At 39.3% G+C, this 19,432-nt stretch overlaps 1 protein-coding gene across 2 annotated transcripts in view; it reads right to left on the bottom strand.

The window, feature by feature from the left end:
- The window catches only part of dennd2b (DENN domain containing 2B), a 217,559-nt gene that overhangs the window by 16,023 nt on the left and 182,104 nt on the right, over positions 1-19,432 (bottom strand). For both annotated transcript variants that reach the window (XM_033038988.1, XM_033038987.1), the window contains exons 10-14: positions 18,602-18,711; positions 17,008-17,077; positions 12,497-12,574; positions 3,583-3,723; positions 2,479-2,627 (exon numbers count right to left, since the gene is read on the bottom strand). In XM_033038988.1, coding sequence (XP_032894879.1) covers positions 2,479-2,627; positions 3,583-3,723; positions 12,497-12,574; positions 17,008-17,077; positions 18,602-18,711 — 548 coding nt within the window. The remainder of the gene's footprint in view (positions 1-2,478; positions 2,628-3,582; positions 3,724-12,496; positions 12,575-17,007; positions 17,078-18,601; positions 18,712-19,432) is intronic.

Below are 19,432 nucleotides of genomic sequence, written 5' to 3'. Positions count from 1 at the left end.
GTTAAGCTGGAAAGGGTGCAGAGAATCCTTTAATCCTTGCCAGGACTAAAGGGCCTGAGGTATAGGGAAATATTGGGAAATATTGTGCAGACTAGGACTTTATTCTTTGGAATGCAGGAGGATGGGATGTGATCTTATTGAGATATATAAGATAATGAGAGAAATATATAGGGTACGTGCACAATCATTTACCCAGAGTAGAGGAATAAACAACCAGGAGATACAGGTTTAAGGTGAGAGAGGTGAAATTTAAAAGGGTGGTAGGTATCTAGAACAAGCTGCCAGTGGAGGTAATTGAGGCAGTTACTATCACAACATTTAAATACATTTGGACAGGTACATAGATAAGAAAGATTTAGAAGGATATGGGCCAAACGCAGCTAAGTGGGACTAGTGTATCTTGATGGAGAATCTTGGTCGGCATGGGCAAGTTGGGCTGAAGGGTCTGTTTCCATGCTGTATAATTCTATGACTTTTTAGTTCAGTGAAGTGGGCAACACAAGTAGATAAGTTGGTAAATAAGGCATATTGTACGCTTGCCTGCATTGCTGAGGGCAACGATAACAAGAGTCAGGAAGTCATGATTCAGGTCTATAGGAATTAGTTAGGCCACATGTTCAGTATTGCCTGCAGTTCTGGCTGCTCTAATTCAAAAAAGACGTGGATGCTTTGTAGTCGATGCAGTGGAGGATAACCAGAATTGCCAAGAGTGGTGATAGAGGGAGACACCATAGTGGTGTTTAAGAGGCTTTTAGATTGGCACATGGAAATGCAGGGAATAGAGGGATATTGATCATGTACAGGCAGATCAGATCAGTTTAACTTGCCATCATGTGTCAACGCAAACATTGTGGGCTGAAAGGTCTGTTCCTGAGTTGTACTGTTCTATGTTCCATGTTCTAAACCAGGATAGGTGGAACTAGGTTAGATGGGGCAACTTGATCAGTGTGGATGATCTCCCCTTTTCTATGCTGTATGATTCTACAACAAACAGAGTTCCTTGAGTAGTTTATTTTTGGTCCAGATTCCGGAAACTGCTGTCTCTCGGGTCACCATTGACATTAGATTTCAGTAGGAGCTGCAACACATAAACTAACAACATTGCACTATCTCTGTGCAATACTACTTTACCCTCATAAACAATTTTAATTTCCTGTTTGGAATGACTGCAATATTCACTGCATTTGTGAAATGCCTCACATTCTTTTCCTACACCTAAACAGTTCCTTCTCCTGTTGATGAGTATAGTAAAGAAAATGCAGTAAATGCTGTTGATTCGTTCTCTGTTCATCTGGAACAAAAACATTGTAGCAAGCAATACAAGTGCCCCAGTCAAATAATATCATCCCTTTTACAGTTAGGCTTTTGAAGGCATAGTTATTACTATTGTACCAATGATGACTGGATGAGATTATCACAGATATCTTTGTTTTTCCCTTTTCATACAAGTAGAGGAGGATGTCATTAACTTAAATGCAGAGATCACTAAACCTGTAGTGAGACCATAAACTTTTATTTGAACTTTTCAGGGAGGATCTGAGCATTTTATGATGCATTTTCTTACAAGAGGGATGGGAGATTGAAGAGTTAGTCCGTCTATATTGCTTTCTGCACATTGTCGGCTAACAAATCACTAACTTGTTTCATTGAAAATGTCAAAGTAGTTTAATTGACAGCTCTCTCATTGAATCATGCATCAACAAAATGGGGGAAAAACAACTTATCTTAAGATGTATCCTCCCTTGTAACAGTTTCTTTGAATATTCAAGTACAAATTTAGTTAATACTATTCGCATATTTTTCTGCATTCAATTTTTTTAGACGTATTTACCATACACAGATGAAAGACACAAAATGCTTCTCTCCAGAGATGCTGCCTGTCCCGCTGAGTCACTCCATCATTTTGTATCGATCTTCAGTGTAAACCAGCATCTGCAGTTCCTTCCTACCATACACAGGTAATAGCTTTACCAGGGTGCCCAACAGAACAGTGATTAGCACTGATGCCTCACAGCTCCAACAACCTGGATTGGATCTTGACAATAGGTGCTGCCTACGTGGAGTTTGCACATCCTCCCTGTGACTGTTTGGGTTTCTCTGGCTGGTAATTTTCTTCCAACGGACATGCTGGTTGGTAGGTTAATTGACCACTGTAAAGTTTCCCTGGAGTGGATGGGTGACAGGAGAATGTGGAGGCAGTAACTGGATGTGGAAACGAGAGATAAAATGGGATTAGTGTTGAAGGGTGCCTGATCTTCAACACGGACACAGGGCCAAAGTGCCTGCTTCTGTGCTGTATGACTAACACCAAATTTACTTTTGTTACTAATGTCATGAAATTAGCTACAAGATTGTATTCTTAAGGAAATAACATTATTGATCAGGGTCATGTCTGTGATACATTTCTATGATTTTGTTATGATCCCCAGCCATTCAAGGAAAGATGGAAGAAAACAAAATAAAATGCCCCCACTTTACCTCAGTTTATCTGCGATGAATATAACTCGCCGTTCAAGCAGCAGAGAAGCAAACACCCTGATAACTTGACGTATGCTGAGGCAACGGAAAAGACAGTCAAAATCCACGTGTTCCAACCGGGAGTCCATGGGGCGTCGAAGCTCAATCACCTAAAACAACAACGTTAGTGGTCAAGCTGCTGAAGAACAGATCCACGCAGGTACATGTGACAGTGCCGTGCAAAGTCAGAGTCATGCATAGTAGTGCAGTTTCACAGAGTCATGCAGTCGTCAGAGAGTCACGCAGTCATGCAATGTCACATGATTCAGTCGCTCAGTCATGCATCATCACGCAGTTATTCAGCACAGTACAAAAGCTTTCAGTCCGCACTGACCATAAAAAACATTTACTATTCCTATTTTATTTCAACACCATCATCTTCTAGTTTACAGTTCTTCCAGTTGCTGGTACCTTAATTGATGTACCAGACAATGACTTCCATTTAGATATAGATCACATCATTTAGATTTAGGGAGCATTCTGGTACTCATATACCTGTACTACAAGAACAATGTTATCCATTGCTTACAGAGGATCATAATGCATATGATGTGATACTCTATGCTTTCTGGTTCTAAATAACTATCACCACAACCAATAATTAATATTGAATATTATTTTTTAATATGGTTACATAAGGAATAGCACACTTTTTACACTCCTAGTTTTACTTCAGCTAAAAACATTGCAAATCTACCATTGTTGCATGGAGCTCCATTATATATGCAGTACACTGCTTGCACAAATCATTATAATTTGTGATTAATCTTGTTTGAATTACTGTCTTATTATCCATAGCCAGACCTCAGTTTTACCACAAAACTTTGAAATAAAATGTGCCATTTTAGACACCATCTTTAGACAATAGTGAGTGCTTTGAGATGTTTGTGTCTCGCAGAGATTACCTTATAGATTTAAGTCAGTGTGGAATATTCAATATATTTGCTGGTATGCAAAGATGTTGCACACTTAGTGGCCCCTTGCTGACTGTTCATAAACCTTTGGTCGAATTCCTAATCTCTGTTGGAGTATGCACGAATATCCCGTTAATAGAAAGTCACTCACCTCGTTTCCAGCTCCTGGTAGAAATGTCTTGACTTTTATGGTCCTTCCAGGAGCAGGAAAAGGTGACTCCATCAAACTCCTCATGAATGGATAGACCAGAGCAGCAGAAATTCCACGCCTCCTCTCCACTTCATCCAGAATCTGTTCAAAAAAAAATTTGATAAACATCTTCCTCAGGACACAAAATTATTATTTTAATCTTTTAATTATCAAGGACATTGAATTGTACGACTAAGACCTCAGAATTATTTGAATGAACAAACTGTTTTGGTGACATGTTTAAAATACAGGTGATGACGAACGATATCATTAGAACAAGCTTCTCTTCCAATAAGAGGCTCACAAGCAACATGGTGCTCAAGCTGTGTATCTAGTATTAACTAATGGATTGAGACCTTCACCAGCTTTAATTAAAGGCCTTGGCCAACAGTCAGAATATCTGAGGCATGCAGCTCACTTCAAGATGGTTCCTTTCTTTCCTGTGTCCCCTTTCAGCTGATCTATATCATCATCTACCCTCCAACACACAACCCTCTCCAATCATCCAATGCGTGTACCAAGAGTATCAATTGTCTCTCATACTTATCCAATCATCTTCTAACCCAATATGTTTCCAACTCTTCTCCACTATATCAACTCTACTTCCATTCACCATCATCCACCCAGGATCCTCTCCAGATGCCCGCTATATGTGTTCATTCCTCATAATATCCCATTGATCGCCGCCACACGTTGCCACTCAAAACACTTTACGGTGTAAGCATGCTCCCTCCCCCATGCAATGATGGGAGGTGGTGCAATAGTTTTTTTGCACAACTGTTTATGTTAGGCTTTTCTACTACCTATGACACATTGAGTCTTGTACACAAAAGAACTTCAGAGCTATCCATGTTCTCCGGAGATGCTGTCTGACCCACTGAGTTACTTCAACAGATTGTGTTCTTCGCAAGATTCCAACATCTGCAGTTCCTTGTGCAAGCAGTGGACTGCATATATAATGGAGCTCCATGCAACAATGGTAGAATTTAGCTTTCAATTGCTAAAATGGCAGATTGATTCCCTTATCAACACTACAACGGCCTCTTTTCTCTTCACAGCAAAATAACAGAATCATTAGCCATTGTCCTCAACGACTTGAAAAAACAAATCCTGGAATCCTGCAGTAAAAATGGAATTTGACATTCAGTCACATTCTATAGACTTTGATTCTATGATTAAAAACAGATGGAACTGTGGAATTTGATCTGTAAAATACTGGTTTAACAAACTCCCAGCATCTAAGGTAATGAAAGCAAACTTTACTTGTTCAATCACCATTGTCCCTGTTTATATATGAGATGTTCAATTAATGATTAGTTATTGTAAGAAGTTTTGAATGGAGTTCAGATGATAGGTTTCTAAATAATGATAAATGTGAAGATTCATGTTAATCTGGAGAAAATTGAACACTAAATAGCACAGGATGGCCATCATGATGTTTGACTCATTATGTACATGTCACCATCAATTACCCATCAAGAAGAATGAGGGGGGACCTCATTGAAACATACAGAATAGTGAAAGGCTTGGATTGAGTGTGTGTGGAGAGGATGTTTCCACTAGTGGGAGAGTCTAGCCTCTTAAAGGATGTTCTTTTAGGAAGGAAATTAGGGTGAATCTGTGGGATTCTTTGCCAAAGAGGCTGTGGAGGCCAACTCAATGGATATTTGTATGGCAGAGATAGATATATTCTTGATTAGTACGGGTGTCAGGGTTTATGGGGAGAAGGCAGGAGAATGGGGTTAGGAGGGAGAAATAGATCAACCATGATTGAATGGCGGAGTTGACTTGATGGGTTGAATGACCATATGGCCCAGTTCATTTATCCTCTTCACTTATCTCAGAAAGTAGCAATACCCTAAGCTCACATTAACTGTAATTTTGGTGACTGGAATCTTCTGCCATTATCAGTCACCACTCCACTAACCAGGCCAACAGTTGCAGAAAATGAATAATTCAGCTTTATTAATTCATATGGTTGGACCTCATTCTCTTCAGATAGTGGATTGATTCATGCTGGATTCAGCTAACCAATGGCAGTTCCTATCTGCCCCATTTATTAAGGTTTAATGCAGAACACTAAGTTAGGTGCAGGCTAATACGTCAAAGCAGCTAGGCACTAAAGCTCCAGAGGTGAATAGGCATCAGGTTGACATGTTCCTGAAATCCTGGACAATCAGTGAGATGAGGAAATGCTGCAGAAGGGCTTTCCTTTTTTCTGTCGATAAACAATTGTAATGATTTACACACACGAGTTGATGCACATAGTCTCTTGCCCAGAGTAGGGGAATTGAGATCCAGAGGACATAGGTTTATGTTGTGGGGGGGGGGGGGGGGAGATTAAAATAAACCCGAGGGATAACTTTTTCACGCAAAGGGTGAATGGAATGAGCTGCCGGAGGAGGTAGTTGAGACAGGTATTATCGCAACGTTTAAGAAACATTTAAACAGGTGCATGGATAGAACAGGTATAGAGGATTATGGGCCAAACGCAGGCAGGTTGGGCTGAAGGACCTGTTTTAACACTGTATGACTAAATTATATTTAATTTCTATAATTTTCTGACTAATTCAGTATGTAATTTTAAAAACTGCATATAAAATAATAAAATTAATTGAAACACATTTAAACACTAAGATTGAATGTTATTTAAACAGTTTAATGAAAATGTGACAACAATTACCTCACTGAAAGAGCAAGTGACTGCCATTATTTGCTTCACAACCATTGGCACAAAATAGCCAATAGGATTGAATAAAATTCAACTTTGTGCCATGAAAGCATTGGCAGAGTGTCTTACACTTATTAAAAATGTGGTGGAAGGGAGCAGTTTAGGGCAGACTACTGTTCTGCCACTAAGTAACGTTCAGTTATTGGCAGTTGCATTAATTGTTCCTTCCATATTTCTGCCTCTTCCTCATGACAAAGTATTGTGGAAATCACAAACGTTTCCGAGTCATTAGAGATCATTAGATGATTTCAAGATGCATGAATAGAAAACATTGTTTAACAGCCCATATTGGGAATGAAATTGTCTCAGTTATGTTGATGGCACGACAGATTAAATTGTCAGCATTAGGTTAATGATGATTATCATATTCATCTTCTGTTAAATTTAATTTCCAATTTAACAACTATATAACTTTGGGAAGGTACATCTCAGCTTCCAAATTCTGGGGCATCATAAAGTGATACAATAAGATTTTAATGAAATGAAGAAATCTTGGCCTCCTGTCACAGTAGCATATCCAAGAACATCCACTCTTATCTTAAATCTTTGATGTCAGTCACATTCATCAGCTATATTCACACATGAAGCAAGGAAGAGAATCATAATGATGGATGAATCACTGCAGATTTTAGCTATGGAATCCAAACTAGACAATAAGGTGCTTACTGTGTATAAGATACAGTAAACCCTCATTATAACGGACTTTAGGGGGGAATGGTATCCATTATTGCCGATTGTCCGCTATAACCGAGTAAAGTATTATCATTGTTATGTAGTTGAAACAAAAAACTGCAGATTATGGTAATACACAAAAAGATACAAAGTGCTGGAGTAACTCAACGGGTCAGGCAGCATCTTTGGAGATCATGAATAGGTGTCGTTGGGACCCTCAACAAGGATCCAGATTGCTTTGCTGCATGGTCCATAATCTTTCCATCATGAGGCATCATCTTTAAACACTGGTACTTAAATGCAAAGGACAAGAAGCTTCAAGCTACACCTTACCTGGTTTTACCCTAATTGTAAGTGACACATTGCACTAGAAATGGATATGTTCCATTTTCCCAGCATTAGCCCCATGCTAATAAACATAAAATCTGTAATTTGTTTCACTTGCATATATTGATTTTTCCTCAGCCAATTGATAATTTACATCATGCAACACTTCCAAACATGAATAAACAGAGCACCAGGCTGCCTACACTGATAAAAAAAAATCCCATGCGCTTGCCAATTTGCTGCTAGTCTGATTTCAAATCCAGCCAACAATATTTTTACAATGCTTTCAATAAGTTTCCTTTTAATATATTTTTGCCATCTGTTTCCATGATGTGGATAATGTTGGTGTTTAATCCACTTTATAATTGAGAGTCCTTTCTATCACCACTTACAACAGAGACCAAAGCTTTGTATGTTTTTGACTGCATACTGCACCGGATATTCAGTTGTTAAGGATGAAAGGTTTAGCCGTTGCCCCATTTCAGCAGGGGTTACTTCACCCCACTGCTACAATCCAACTTCAATGGGAAACCTTGGGCAGTTTCCAAACATAGAACAGAAACTTCTGGTGGTTTTTCCACTTTAAAACATTAAGTAGGGGAACAATGACCTGGTAAATTAAAGCCATGCTGTATTTTGTCTACCACGCGAAGTTCATGGATTGCTGCAACATTTGTGGGTAAACCTTTTGATGAATGATGGGAAAAGATCACTCAGATAAAAATATTTCTGGAACAATTATGCATAAAAGTTCTTTACATTGGGAAGTAAAAAATATGACCCCACTCTGGTGTACGGGAATTAACAATGAGAAAGATTCAAAGTGGCGATTATCCAGGGAGAGGAGACATGTTACTATGAAGGGATATAGAACTGTACTGGGCCTTCAGCCCACAATATCTATGCCAAACATGATGTAAAATTAAACAGATCTTATATACCTTCACGTGATCCATATCCATGCATATCCATGTGTCTATCTAAAAGCCACTTACATGTCACTATTGTATATGCCTCCACCATCACCCTTGGCAGTGTATTCCAGGCGCCCACCACTTTCTGTGTAAAAATCCTACCCCATGCATGTCCTTTACACTTTGCCCCTCTCACCATAAAGAACCTGAGAATTCTAGAAACTCACAACATAGGCGGCCATTCAGCCCATTCTGCCTATGCTGTAGAATGGGCTGCTGTTTTTATCCAACATCTTCACTTTTTGTTCATAATGTTCATATTCATTCCTGCACAACTCATGTATTACTCTATTTATGGAGTCAGCTTCCACCACATCTTCAGTCAAAATAAATTTCCATTAGGTTTCCATTTAAATTCTAATTTATTTCCTGACTTGCCATTCGAAATTAATCCTTTCTTGTTGTTTTATCAAAACTGCCCATCATCTTGAAAACATTTAGAGTTATTAAGGAAGAAGAGTCCAATCATTTCCTGCCTTCCTTCATTACTACAATCCCTTATCATTGTGGCAGAGCTCCTCAACATCCTTTCCTTATGATGCTGAGAAATCCTTCAAGTTAACGAGCATTTTACACTTTTTTTAAAACTTTGAAAACATTCATGAATCATCCCTTCTATTTGTGACAGAATAGTGTGTCTGTTCTAGAGGTCTCGTATCAGGCAAACAACAATGCCTGCCTGTTGGATCCAACTGAATATAATTAGAGTTTCAGTGCTGGTTGGCCTACTTACATTGGCTCCCTTATCCAGTCAGTCAATTATGCGAAGGTGGCATGGTGGTGCAACTGTAGAGTTGCTGCCTTACAGCACCAGAGACCTGGGTTCGATCCTGACTACGGGTGCTGTCTGTATGGAGTTTGTACCAGATCCCGGTGACTGGGTGGGTTATCTCTGGGTATCCTGGTTTCCTCCCACATTCCAAAGACGTATAGGTTTGTAGATTAATTGGCTTCGGTAAAAATTGTAAATTGTCCATAATGCATAAGATAGATCTAGTGCTAGCGTACAGGGAGATTGCTGGTTGGCAGAGAGGCACTGTTACCGCAATGTAACTCCAAAGTCTAAAGTAAAAACAGCTTTTATGATAGCTCACTGAGGCACCTTTTATAGATGGTCCATGGTTCAGAAATATACAATTAACAGAAACATACAAAATTCACGGATAACACTTTTTTCCAGGTTGAAGCACTTAATATTAACATTTTGTTTTCCTCTGATGGCCACAAACAGTTGGATTTCATCATCAATGTCTACCTTCATTGAAATGTTGCTTGTGAGATACCGAAAGTTGTCATATTTTCCAGGGTGATGGTGTGGGCTTTTATTGCTGGAGGGGAGATTGGTGGAGGACCTATATTTTGTGGATGTTTGTCTTAGTTTAGTTTAGTTTAGAGATACAGCACGGAACCAGACCCTTTGGCACAGCGAGTCCGCGCCGACCAGTGATCCCCGCACATTCACATTATACTACACACACTAGGAATAATTTACAATTTTACCAAGCCGATTAACCTGCAAACTTGCACGTCTTTGGAGTGTGGGAGGAAACCAGAGACCCCAGGGAAAATCCACGCAGGTCAAGGGGAGAACGTACAAACTCCGTACAGTCAAGCACCCTTAGTCAGGATCAACCCCGGTTCTAACAAAACCAAGCTGACTGTTCCTCATTCCAAAGTGAATGTAAACCAGCTTTTGAGGCCCTCATACATTAACACACTCCACTTGCCCCTATTTAATTTCCCTAAAACATGTTCCACATATGCCTCTGCTTCCTCAGTTATTAGACTGCATATGGAATGATCAATGTTTACCAGTACATCATCCTTATTCCAATCTATGTTATGGTAATGAGAATGTTCTAATAATGTTCTATTCTGCAGAAAAGATGACAAAGTTGCTGACAGAATTTGAGGGTTTAAGCTGTAGGGAGAGGATGGGCATGCTAGGACTTTATTCCTTGGAGTTCAAGCAGACTGAGAGGTGCATAATAGAAACATAGAAACATAGAAATTAGGTGCAGGAGTAGGCCATTCGGCCCTTCGAGCCTGCACCGCCATTCAATATGATCATGGCTGATCATCCAACTCAGTATCCCGTACCTGCCTTCTCTCCATACCCTCTGATCCCCTTAGCCACAAGGGCCACATCTAACTCCCTCTTAAATATAGCCAATGAACTGGCCTCGACTACCCTCTGTGGCAGGGAGTTCCAGAGATTCACCACTCTCTGTGTGAAAAAAGTTCTTCTCATCTCGGTTTTAAAGGATTTCCCCCTTATCCTTAAGCTGTGACCCCTTGTCCTGGACTTCCCCAACATCGGGAGCAATCTTCCTGCATCTAGCCTGTCCAACCCCTTAAGAATTTTGTAAGTTTCTATAAGATCCCCTCTCAATCTCCTAAATTCTAGAGAGTATAAACCAAGTCTATCCAGTCTTTCTTCATAAGACAGTCCTGACATCCCAGGAATCAGTCTGGTGAACCTTCTCTGCACTCCCTCTATGGCAATAATGTCCTTCCTCAGATTTGGAGACCAAAACTGTACGCAATACTCCAGGTGTGGTCTCACCAAGACCCTGTACAACTGCAGTAGAACCTCCCTGCTCCTATACTCAAATCCTTTTGCTATGAAAGCTAATATACCATTCGCTTTCTTTACTGCCTGCTGCACCTGCATGCCCACTTTCAATGACTGGTGTACCATGACACCCAGGTCTCGCTGCATCTCCCCTTTTCCTAGTCGGCCACCATTTAGATAATAGTCTGCTTTCCTGTTTTTGCCACCAAAATGGATAACCTCACATTTATCCACATTATACTGCATCTGCCAAACATTTGCCCACTCACCCAGCCTATCCAAGTCACCTTGCAGTCTCCTAGCATCCTCCTCACAGCTAACACTGCCCCCCAGCTTAGTGTCATCCGCAAACTTGGAGATATTGCCTTCAATTCCCTCATCTAGATCATTAATATATATTGTAAATAGCTGGGGTCCCAGCACTGAGCCTTGCGGTACCCCACTAGTCACTGCCTGCCATTGTGAAAAGGACCCGTTTACTCCTACTCTTTGCTTCCTGTTTGCCACCCAGTTCTCTATCCACATCAATACTGAACCCCCAATGCCGTGTGCTTTAAGTTTGTAAACTAATCTCTTATGTGGGACCTTGTCGAAAGCCTTCTGGAAGTCCAGATACACCACATCCACTGGTTCTCCCCTATCCACGCTACTAGTTACATCCTCGAAAAATTCTATAAGATTCGTCAGACATGATTTACCTTTTGTAAATCCATGCTGACTTTGTCCAATGATTTCACCACTTTCCAAATGTGCTGCTATCCCATCTTTAATAACTGACTCTAGCAGTTTCCCCACTACCGATGTTAGACTAACTGGTCTGTAATTCCCCGTTTTCTCTCTCCCTCCCTTCTTAAAAAGTGGGGTTACGTTTGCTACCCGCCAACCCTCAGGAACTACTCCAGAATCTAAAGAGTTTTGAAAGATTATTACTAATGCATCCACTATTTCTGGAGCTACTTCCTTAAGTACTCTGGGATGCAGCCTATCTGGCCCTGGGGATTTATCGGCCTTTAATCCATTTAATTTACCCAACACCACTTCCCGGCTAACCTGGATTTCACTCAATTCCTCCAACTCCTTTGACCCGCGGTCCCCTGCTATCTCCGGCAGATTATTTATGTCTTCCTTAGTGAAGACGGAACCAAAGTAGTTATTCAATTGGTCCGCCATATCCTTGTTCCCCATGATCAACTCACCCGTTTCTGACTGCAAGGGACCTACATTTGTTTTAACTAATCTCTTTCTTTTCACATATCTTCTCTTTGTATCTAATGCAAGAGGGGGATAGATAGGGCAATGAACAGTCTTGTTCCCAGCTTCGTGAAATCAGGGAATAGAGGGCATAGGATTAGGGTGAGTGGGGAAAGATTTAATAAGAATCTGTTGGGCAACTTTTACACAGAAGTTGGTGAGTATATGGAGGGAGCTACTGGAAAAAGTAGCTGAGCCAGGTACCATAGCAAAATTTGGACATGTACACAGATAGGAATGGTTTCAAGGGATAAGGGCCATATGCAGGTAAACTATGACTTTGCCTTCCTAATCCTCAATTGATAAGAAACTATCATTGCTGATATTCAAAGTGTTACACAGTACCTTTGAAAAGAGTGTGAAACAGCCCAAGCGACTGATGACACAATAAACTTCTGGCAAGCGAGGAACTTTTCCACTTGGCTGAAATGAAAAAAATATATAAACATTATATGTAAGAAGGAATGCTGGTTTAAACCAGATATAGACACAAAAAGCTGGAGTTACTCAGCGGGACAAGCCGCATCTCTGGAGAGAAAGAACAGGTGACATTTCGACTTCTTCAGACATCGAAATAAACATTATAGATATTTGCCTAACTGTAGACGTTTACATCCTGCAAGTTAAAAATGTGCCTTTCAATGTTAGTTACTTCACTGCATTAAAGATACCTGGAGTCATTTTGTAAACTATATCATGAAATCACTGATCTGGTTAAATTTAAGACTGCGCAAATCATGTACAAAGCAAGAAATAATTTACTTCCAAGAAATATACAAAAACTGTTTATGGAAAGACAGGGTGGGTATAATTTGAGAGGGGAACATAATTTAAAAAAACTCAATGTCAGAACAACTCTTAAAAGTATGTGCATAGCAATCTGTGGTGTGAATTTGTGGAATGGTCTGGAACAGGAGATAAAACTTAGCACAAGCATAATTCAGTTTAAAAAGATGTACAAAAACACTTGTTTAAAAGGATATTGGGATGAGGATAGGTGATTGTGAGTGGGATATTTGTTATACTGATTGTATTGGGAAGGGTGATTATAGAGTGATGGGTTGTATATATGACTAAGATACTGTATAGTATATGAGGGTTTTTTCTTTTCTTTTTCTTTTTTTCTTTTTTGTATGGCTTTGTAAATATTTGATTAGTGTTCAAATGTAAATAATTTGGTGTACATATCGTGGCTGGTGTACATATGGTGTACATATAGCTGCTAAATTTGTATAAGATAATTACAAGCAGTTGAATAAGGGGTGGGAATTAATAAGCTTTGGCTTCTTCCTGCTCCTTTTCGGACACATATGATTTCATTTATTTATAGATATTGTTTATGACACTTTATAAATATTTTTGTTTTGTTTTTTGTATGCTGTTTCACACTTGCTTTTTATTCTTTTATTCTGTTCGAAATAAATAAATAAATAAAGTGACGCAACTGGAATATAACAAACTAAAATAGAACAGTAACTAGATATAAAATAATTTATAAATGTCAAGTAAGTTCCCGCCTGCCATACAGTATTAAAGTACATAAATAAAATTAGAAAATAGATATGAATAAATATTTTTGCAAATTCTACAAAAATCAAATTATCATTTTACACATGGGTTGAAACCATTGCTTTTTGTCTATCACTATGAAGGATTCCAAATTTTGTTCAGGCTAAAAGACAAGATCAGAATCATGTAGATCATGGTGATTAAATATGATCATTGATTGCGTGATGTTAAAAGGCTAATGGGATTCAGGAATTTCACCGTTTAGAAGTTTGGGGTATGTATGAGCATGTGCGAGTAAGTCTGCACTGAGATTTAGTTTTAATGCTAAGACAATTGGGCGCCAGTAGAGTAGCTGCCTTACAACACCAGAGACCCAGGCTCGATCCTGACTATGGGTGCTGTCTGTATGGATTTGCACATTCTCCCTGTGAGAGGGTTCCTCTGGGTGCTCAAGTTTACTCCCACATTCCAAAGTCATACGGGTTTGTAGGTTAATTGGCCCTGTAAATTGTCCACAGTGTGTCGGATAGAGCTCGAACTTGTGATCATTGGTTGGCATGTATTTGTTGGACCCAAGGCCTTGATTCCACGTCATATGTCTAAACTAAAAACTAAACAATAAGAAAGAGAAAAAGCAGTGTGCTTATCATATTTAAAGATTAAGAGAAAGCAGAATGAAAATGTTCATGCAGCAGAGTCTTGTGCACTTTGGCTACAGCTACAGATAAATGTGTCATTACTTGCTGGGGTGTGTATTTTAATGAAGGTATTAATGGACTAAGGTTAGATGATGCAGTTCACATCTGACGAAGAGACGATTTGCTTTCCCTTATTAGGCATTGAATTGATCCCGTAAGTTCTGATTAAATCAACCATGTAACGTTGTTACTTAAAATTACATTGTCAAATCTGCTGGAATGCTGACACCTTGCCAGGAGTTTTGGAACGCCACCAGCTCATAGCCGTCCTGTGGGAAATGCCAATAAAAACATATTCCATCCAGGAAAGGTCTTCATGAATTAAAACAAAATGAAGGATTAGATTTCTTTTTATATTGCTAATGTTTTTAAGTGAAACAAAAGATCTGACATTTATTCAGAAATGACACTGGAAAGCAGTAAGATTGCCCTTTCCCTGGGTAAACGAGGTTCTGCTCAACTTCCAGTCAAATAGCAGTCCTGAGAATGTTATCTGCCCATTGGTTATGAAGCAGTTCAATTCAGTATGTTGATTCTACAACTGCTATTAGTCATCCCAGTCTTTCTTTTACATGGAAGGAAAAAACATTCATAAACTCCTGACAAATGTGTTTACTCAGAATTGAACATAAGCTGGTATGGGCCAATACTGCAAACTGGTACAGAAAAGCCAAGGTTATGTTTTCAAAACAACAGTATGGGTAGGAGGGGGTCATTTCAATGTATGAAATCATTAACTGTGTGAATTGCACCTACAGCTACATGCTGCTGTTTTAAAAGTATATTCTACATGCCTCAAACATAGCAAAAATAACTTTCCAAAGCCTGCTGGGATACAAGTTAAGTTTCAGATAAAGAGGAGCAGGGGAGTCAATATTTCAGGATATTTCAACAAACAGCCCTGACCCCTGCAGTACACCACTCATTGTAGACCTCCAACCTGATCAACAACCCTCCACAACTGCACTCCAAAACAATTTTGAATCCATTTGGCGAGCTCATCCTAAATTCCACATACTGTAACTTTTCAGACTAGCCTACCAATGAGGGACCTTCTCAAAGTCTCTGGTAAGGTCCATGTAGACAACATTCACTGCCCTGCTCGCATCAATCCTCTTGGGGACTTCTTCACAAAACTCAGATTCATGAGATACAATTTACCCTGCACAAAGCCCTACTGACTATCCATAATCAATCAAAGCCTATTTAAAATGCTGGTAGATCCTGTTCCTAAGAATCGCCTCCAACAACTTTACCACCACTGATGTCAGGTTCATCAACCAGTTGTTCCCTGGCTTGTCCTTGATGGTTTTCTTAAATAACGATACATTAGCCATCATCTGTGCAAGGACCTCTATAATTTCCTTGTTCAAAAAGGAACTGCAGATGCTGGAAGATCGAAGGTACACAAAATTGCTGGGGAAACTCAGCGGGTGCAGCAGCATCTATGGAGCGAAGGAAATAGTTTCCAGCATTTCCTTCGCTCCATAGATGCTGCTGCACCCGCTGAGTTTCCCCAGCAATTTTGTGTACCTTCTATAATTTCCTTCCTTACTTCCCACAAGATCCAAATATGTATCTGGTCAGGCCCTGGGGATTTATACACTTTACAATTGCTGATACCTTCTCCAAATGCTTAATTTCTCCCTCTACAAGAAACCTGACAACTCAGGAATGAATCTACTGAAACCTGGCTGTAATTGCTCTGTTGGATAATAGAGAGATCAAAACTGTGCACAATATTCTAGGTATGGTCCCACTCAGAACCTATACAATTGGGGCAAGAGCCTGCATGTATATACCCAAATCCTCTTTCAATGTACTATTTGGCTTCTGAATTGTGTGCTGTGCCTGCATGTTAATTTTCAGTGATGCATGTACAAGGATGCAAGGTCTTTTGAATACCAACATCTTTCAATCTCTCGCCATTCAAAAACAAAACATCACCTCCCTACCAACAGAAGAGGTATTGTTTTTATAATGGAGATTGAAACTGTGACATTGAAATTGCAGTTTGTAAAGGACCATGATATTTAAAAAAATATATAGTAACATCACACAGTATCGTGTTTCAATTTCCATGTTACTTCTTTGAAAAATTTGAGATGAGCAATGAATTCTATAGCTATTCACCATTTGATTCTTTTTCTGAGATTCTTTTTCTTTACTTTGCACTCAATTTCATGTTTCTCCTCACTGCCTGCATGCAATACTTCACTTTTACACGTTTATATCCCCTTTCCAATCACTGGCAGCCTATTCCGGGAAAAGTGGACTGAGTCGTACTGCATGAGACTCTGCTGCAGAAATAATATCACCCCAACCTTGAGCATCTGCGAAGTAGGCCCTGTCATCAACTGCTGGGACCATTCTATCTGCATCTTTAGCCTATCCCCTCACTATTGGGAGCATTTTGACATGCGGCGATACATTAGCTGTCTGATTAGGAATTATTTTGTCTATATAATGGTTTCTCTGAATCTAATTTGTTAAAATAAGTACTAAAAAAAAGAAGACAATCAAGTCAGGGCTAGTAAGAAGGCTGTAATTAACAATCATTTATTTTACTATGAGAAGGCATAGTGGGGTGCTAACTGCAGCTTAGTTTCATTATGGAATGTTAAAGCTGACAAGGAGAATCATACTCACCAATAACCGTCTGCAATAACCAAATCGTCGACTGCCATCTTCCCCAGTGAGCATGAATGAGAACGTTTCGCTGAAAGAGAGGATCATAACTCACTCAAAAAGAAACGCAGTGAAGAAACACTGATGGGATCTACTTGGGCACATGAGATTCTCACTAACATCTTATTCATTGAAAATAATTTGCAGTTATGCAAGGATGGGCTAGGTTCAACACCAACTAATGTTACACATACGTTACAGGACCTGATTTGTTTGAAATTATCATTTTAATAATAGATATTAATTTTGGAAGTATTCAACAATGTCTGCAATTCTTTCAGGGATGTTTTTCTTACTTTGGAGTTTTATTCAGTTTCTTTAATTTAAGTTTAGAGGGAAGAACAATTTATGATAATTTTTGTTTTGCACACAAACAATTGTATTTCCTTTATGCCTATATTTCCAAATTTGAAGTGCTGGGGACATTATATGGTCATAACCCTTTCAAAACTATTATTTTTACCTCTTCCTTCCCATAATTGAAATTTCTGCAACTATTTACGGGCGTATTTGAAATTGACAAAATGACAGAAGGTGATGGGTATATGGAACAAGTTGCCAGAGGAGGTAGCTGAGACAGGTATTATCACATCATTTAAAAGACATTTGGACAGGTACATGGGTAGGAAGGGTTTAGAGGGATATGGACAGGTATGGACAGGTACAGACAGGTGGGACCAACATAGGTGGGGCATCTTGGTTGCACTGAAGGACCTGCTTCCATGCTGTACGACTCTATGACTATGACTCTACAACTATGCTGAGAGGAAAGGCCTGAGGAGGCATGGTTGGCTAACCAGATATTGGTTTTGTGTTAACAGATGCATGGACCCAAATTCCAGATCTAGCCATCAACTGTGAACACAGTTATTTTATTGATGATGAGAAAGTTCACAATTTACCAAGAACTGGTTTAAATTCCCAACCTGCCTCTCTTTTGGGGGAAAACCAATCTCATCATAAATATACTCTCTGTCAACTAGTGATCAGATACTCTAAATGTGGCCTCAAACAATATCATATATATCTGCAACATGACCTCCCAACTTCTATACTCAATATTCTGACTGAAGAAGGCAAATGTGGCAAAAGCCTTTTTGAAACCTGTTCATCAAAACAGCTTTATACGGTGGTCAAAACAGCTTCATCAAAACCTCTCTAAATTCATTATCAAAACGAGTTATTATTATCAAATTATGGATGTATTAACTTCCACTGTGGCTGGTGTGGATTATTCCTCATCATGGAACAAGTAGTATAGATGTACAGCAATGCTTCTCTCATTTTAACCAAAGTGCTGGAGGAACTTAGCGGGTCAGTATAGAATATAGTTCTCAGCATTGCACTGCACCAAGACCAGAGACAAAGTTCAATGTCCGCAATGGGGTGGAGGTGAATCGGACAATATTCCAGTTTATTCAGAAATCGGATGGTATTCTAGTTTATGGAAAAATTGTACATGAGCTGCAAACCTAGATCGCATTATACTTTAGCGAAAGTTTGTGCCTGTGTATTCATTCTCATGAACTGCTTGAATAATTCTCAGTTGATTTACCTGGTAAAATCTGACACTGGACTCCAGTCTTTGGCATCTGGAAAGCAGAACTGTGGGATTGCTTTCAGTCGTTCCTCTGCCTCACGTACCTGTTTTGTTGGCCTCTCTAGCTGTGGAGGAGAAGCAACATTCGAGTTACTACCTGGAGTTACTACCATCAACAATTCCAATAATAACACTGTCTGCACATCTGGACGCCCGCAGCGACAGCTGCGGAGGGTTGAGGTCCCGACCACGGGGGAAAATGGAGGAGGACTATCCAAATTTTGTGCCTTCCACCACAGTGATGAATGCTGTGGTGGATGTTTGTGTTAAATTGTTATTGTGTATTGTGTGTTCTTTGTCATTGTACCGCTGCTGACAAATTCATTTCATAGATGATAGTGTTATATCTTGGTAGTGCTTAATATACCACAGGTCATTTTTTACCTAAATTATTAATAGAACTCATAGTGGACCATGCAAAATTATTATATTGTAACAATATCTACAAATATTGGTATTGGTTTATTTTTGTTTTACAGTCATAAAAACATAAAGTCATTATTACTGTAACCCATCTCTGGCAAAACGGAACATTTTGATACTTTAGCAGAAGATTTACAAGGGTACCTTGGTCGGCATAGACCAAGTATATTTCATTTTATAATCGTATTTAATCACAAAAATACTATACACAGATACATAGGGTTTAGTTATGGTAGAACGGAGAAAGTGCAATCGGCATCAGTCCCCACTGATTTAAAGTAATTGTTAAAATGATCAGAGTGAGAGAAAAGATTTTGTTTGCACAAGTTGTGATGCTTGGCATGCCAAACAATATTGTGCAAA

Source organism: Amblyraja radiata, chromosome 20 (assembly GCF_010909765.2).
Source record: "Amblyraja radiata isolate CabotCenter1 chromosome 20, sAmbRad1.1.pri, whole genome shotgun sequence".
In the NCBI taxonomy this organism is placed as follows: domain Eukaryota; kingdom Metazoa; phylum Chordata; class Chondrichthyes; order Rajiformes; family Rajidae; genus Amblyraja; species Amblyraja radiata.
The sequence above is the reverse complement of the archived record's forward strand: the minus strand, read 5'-3'. Positions and strand labels throughout refer to the sequence as shown.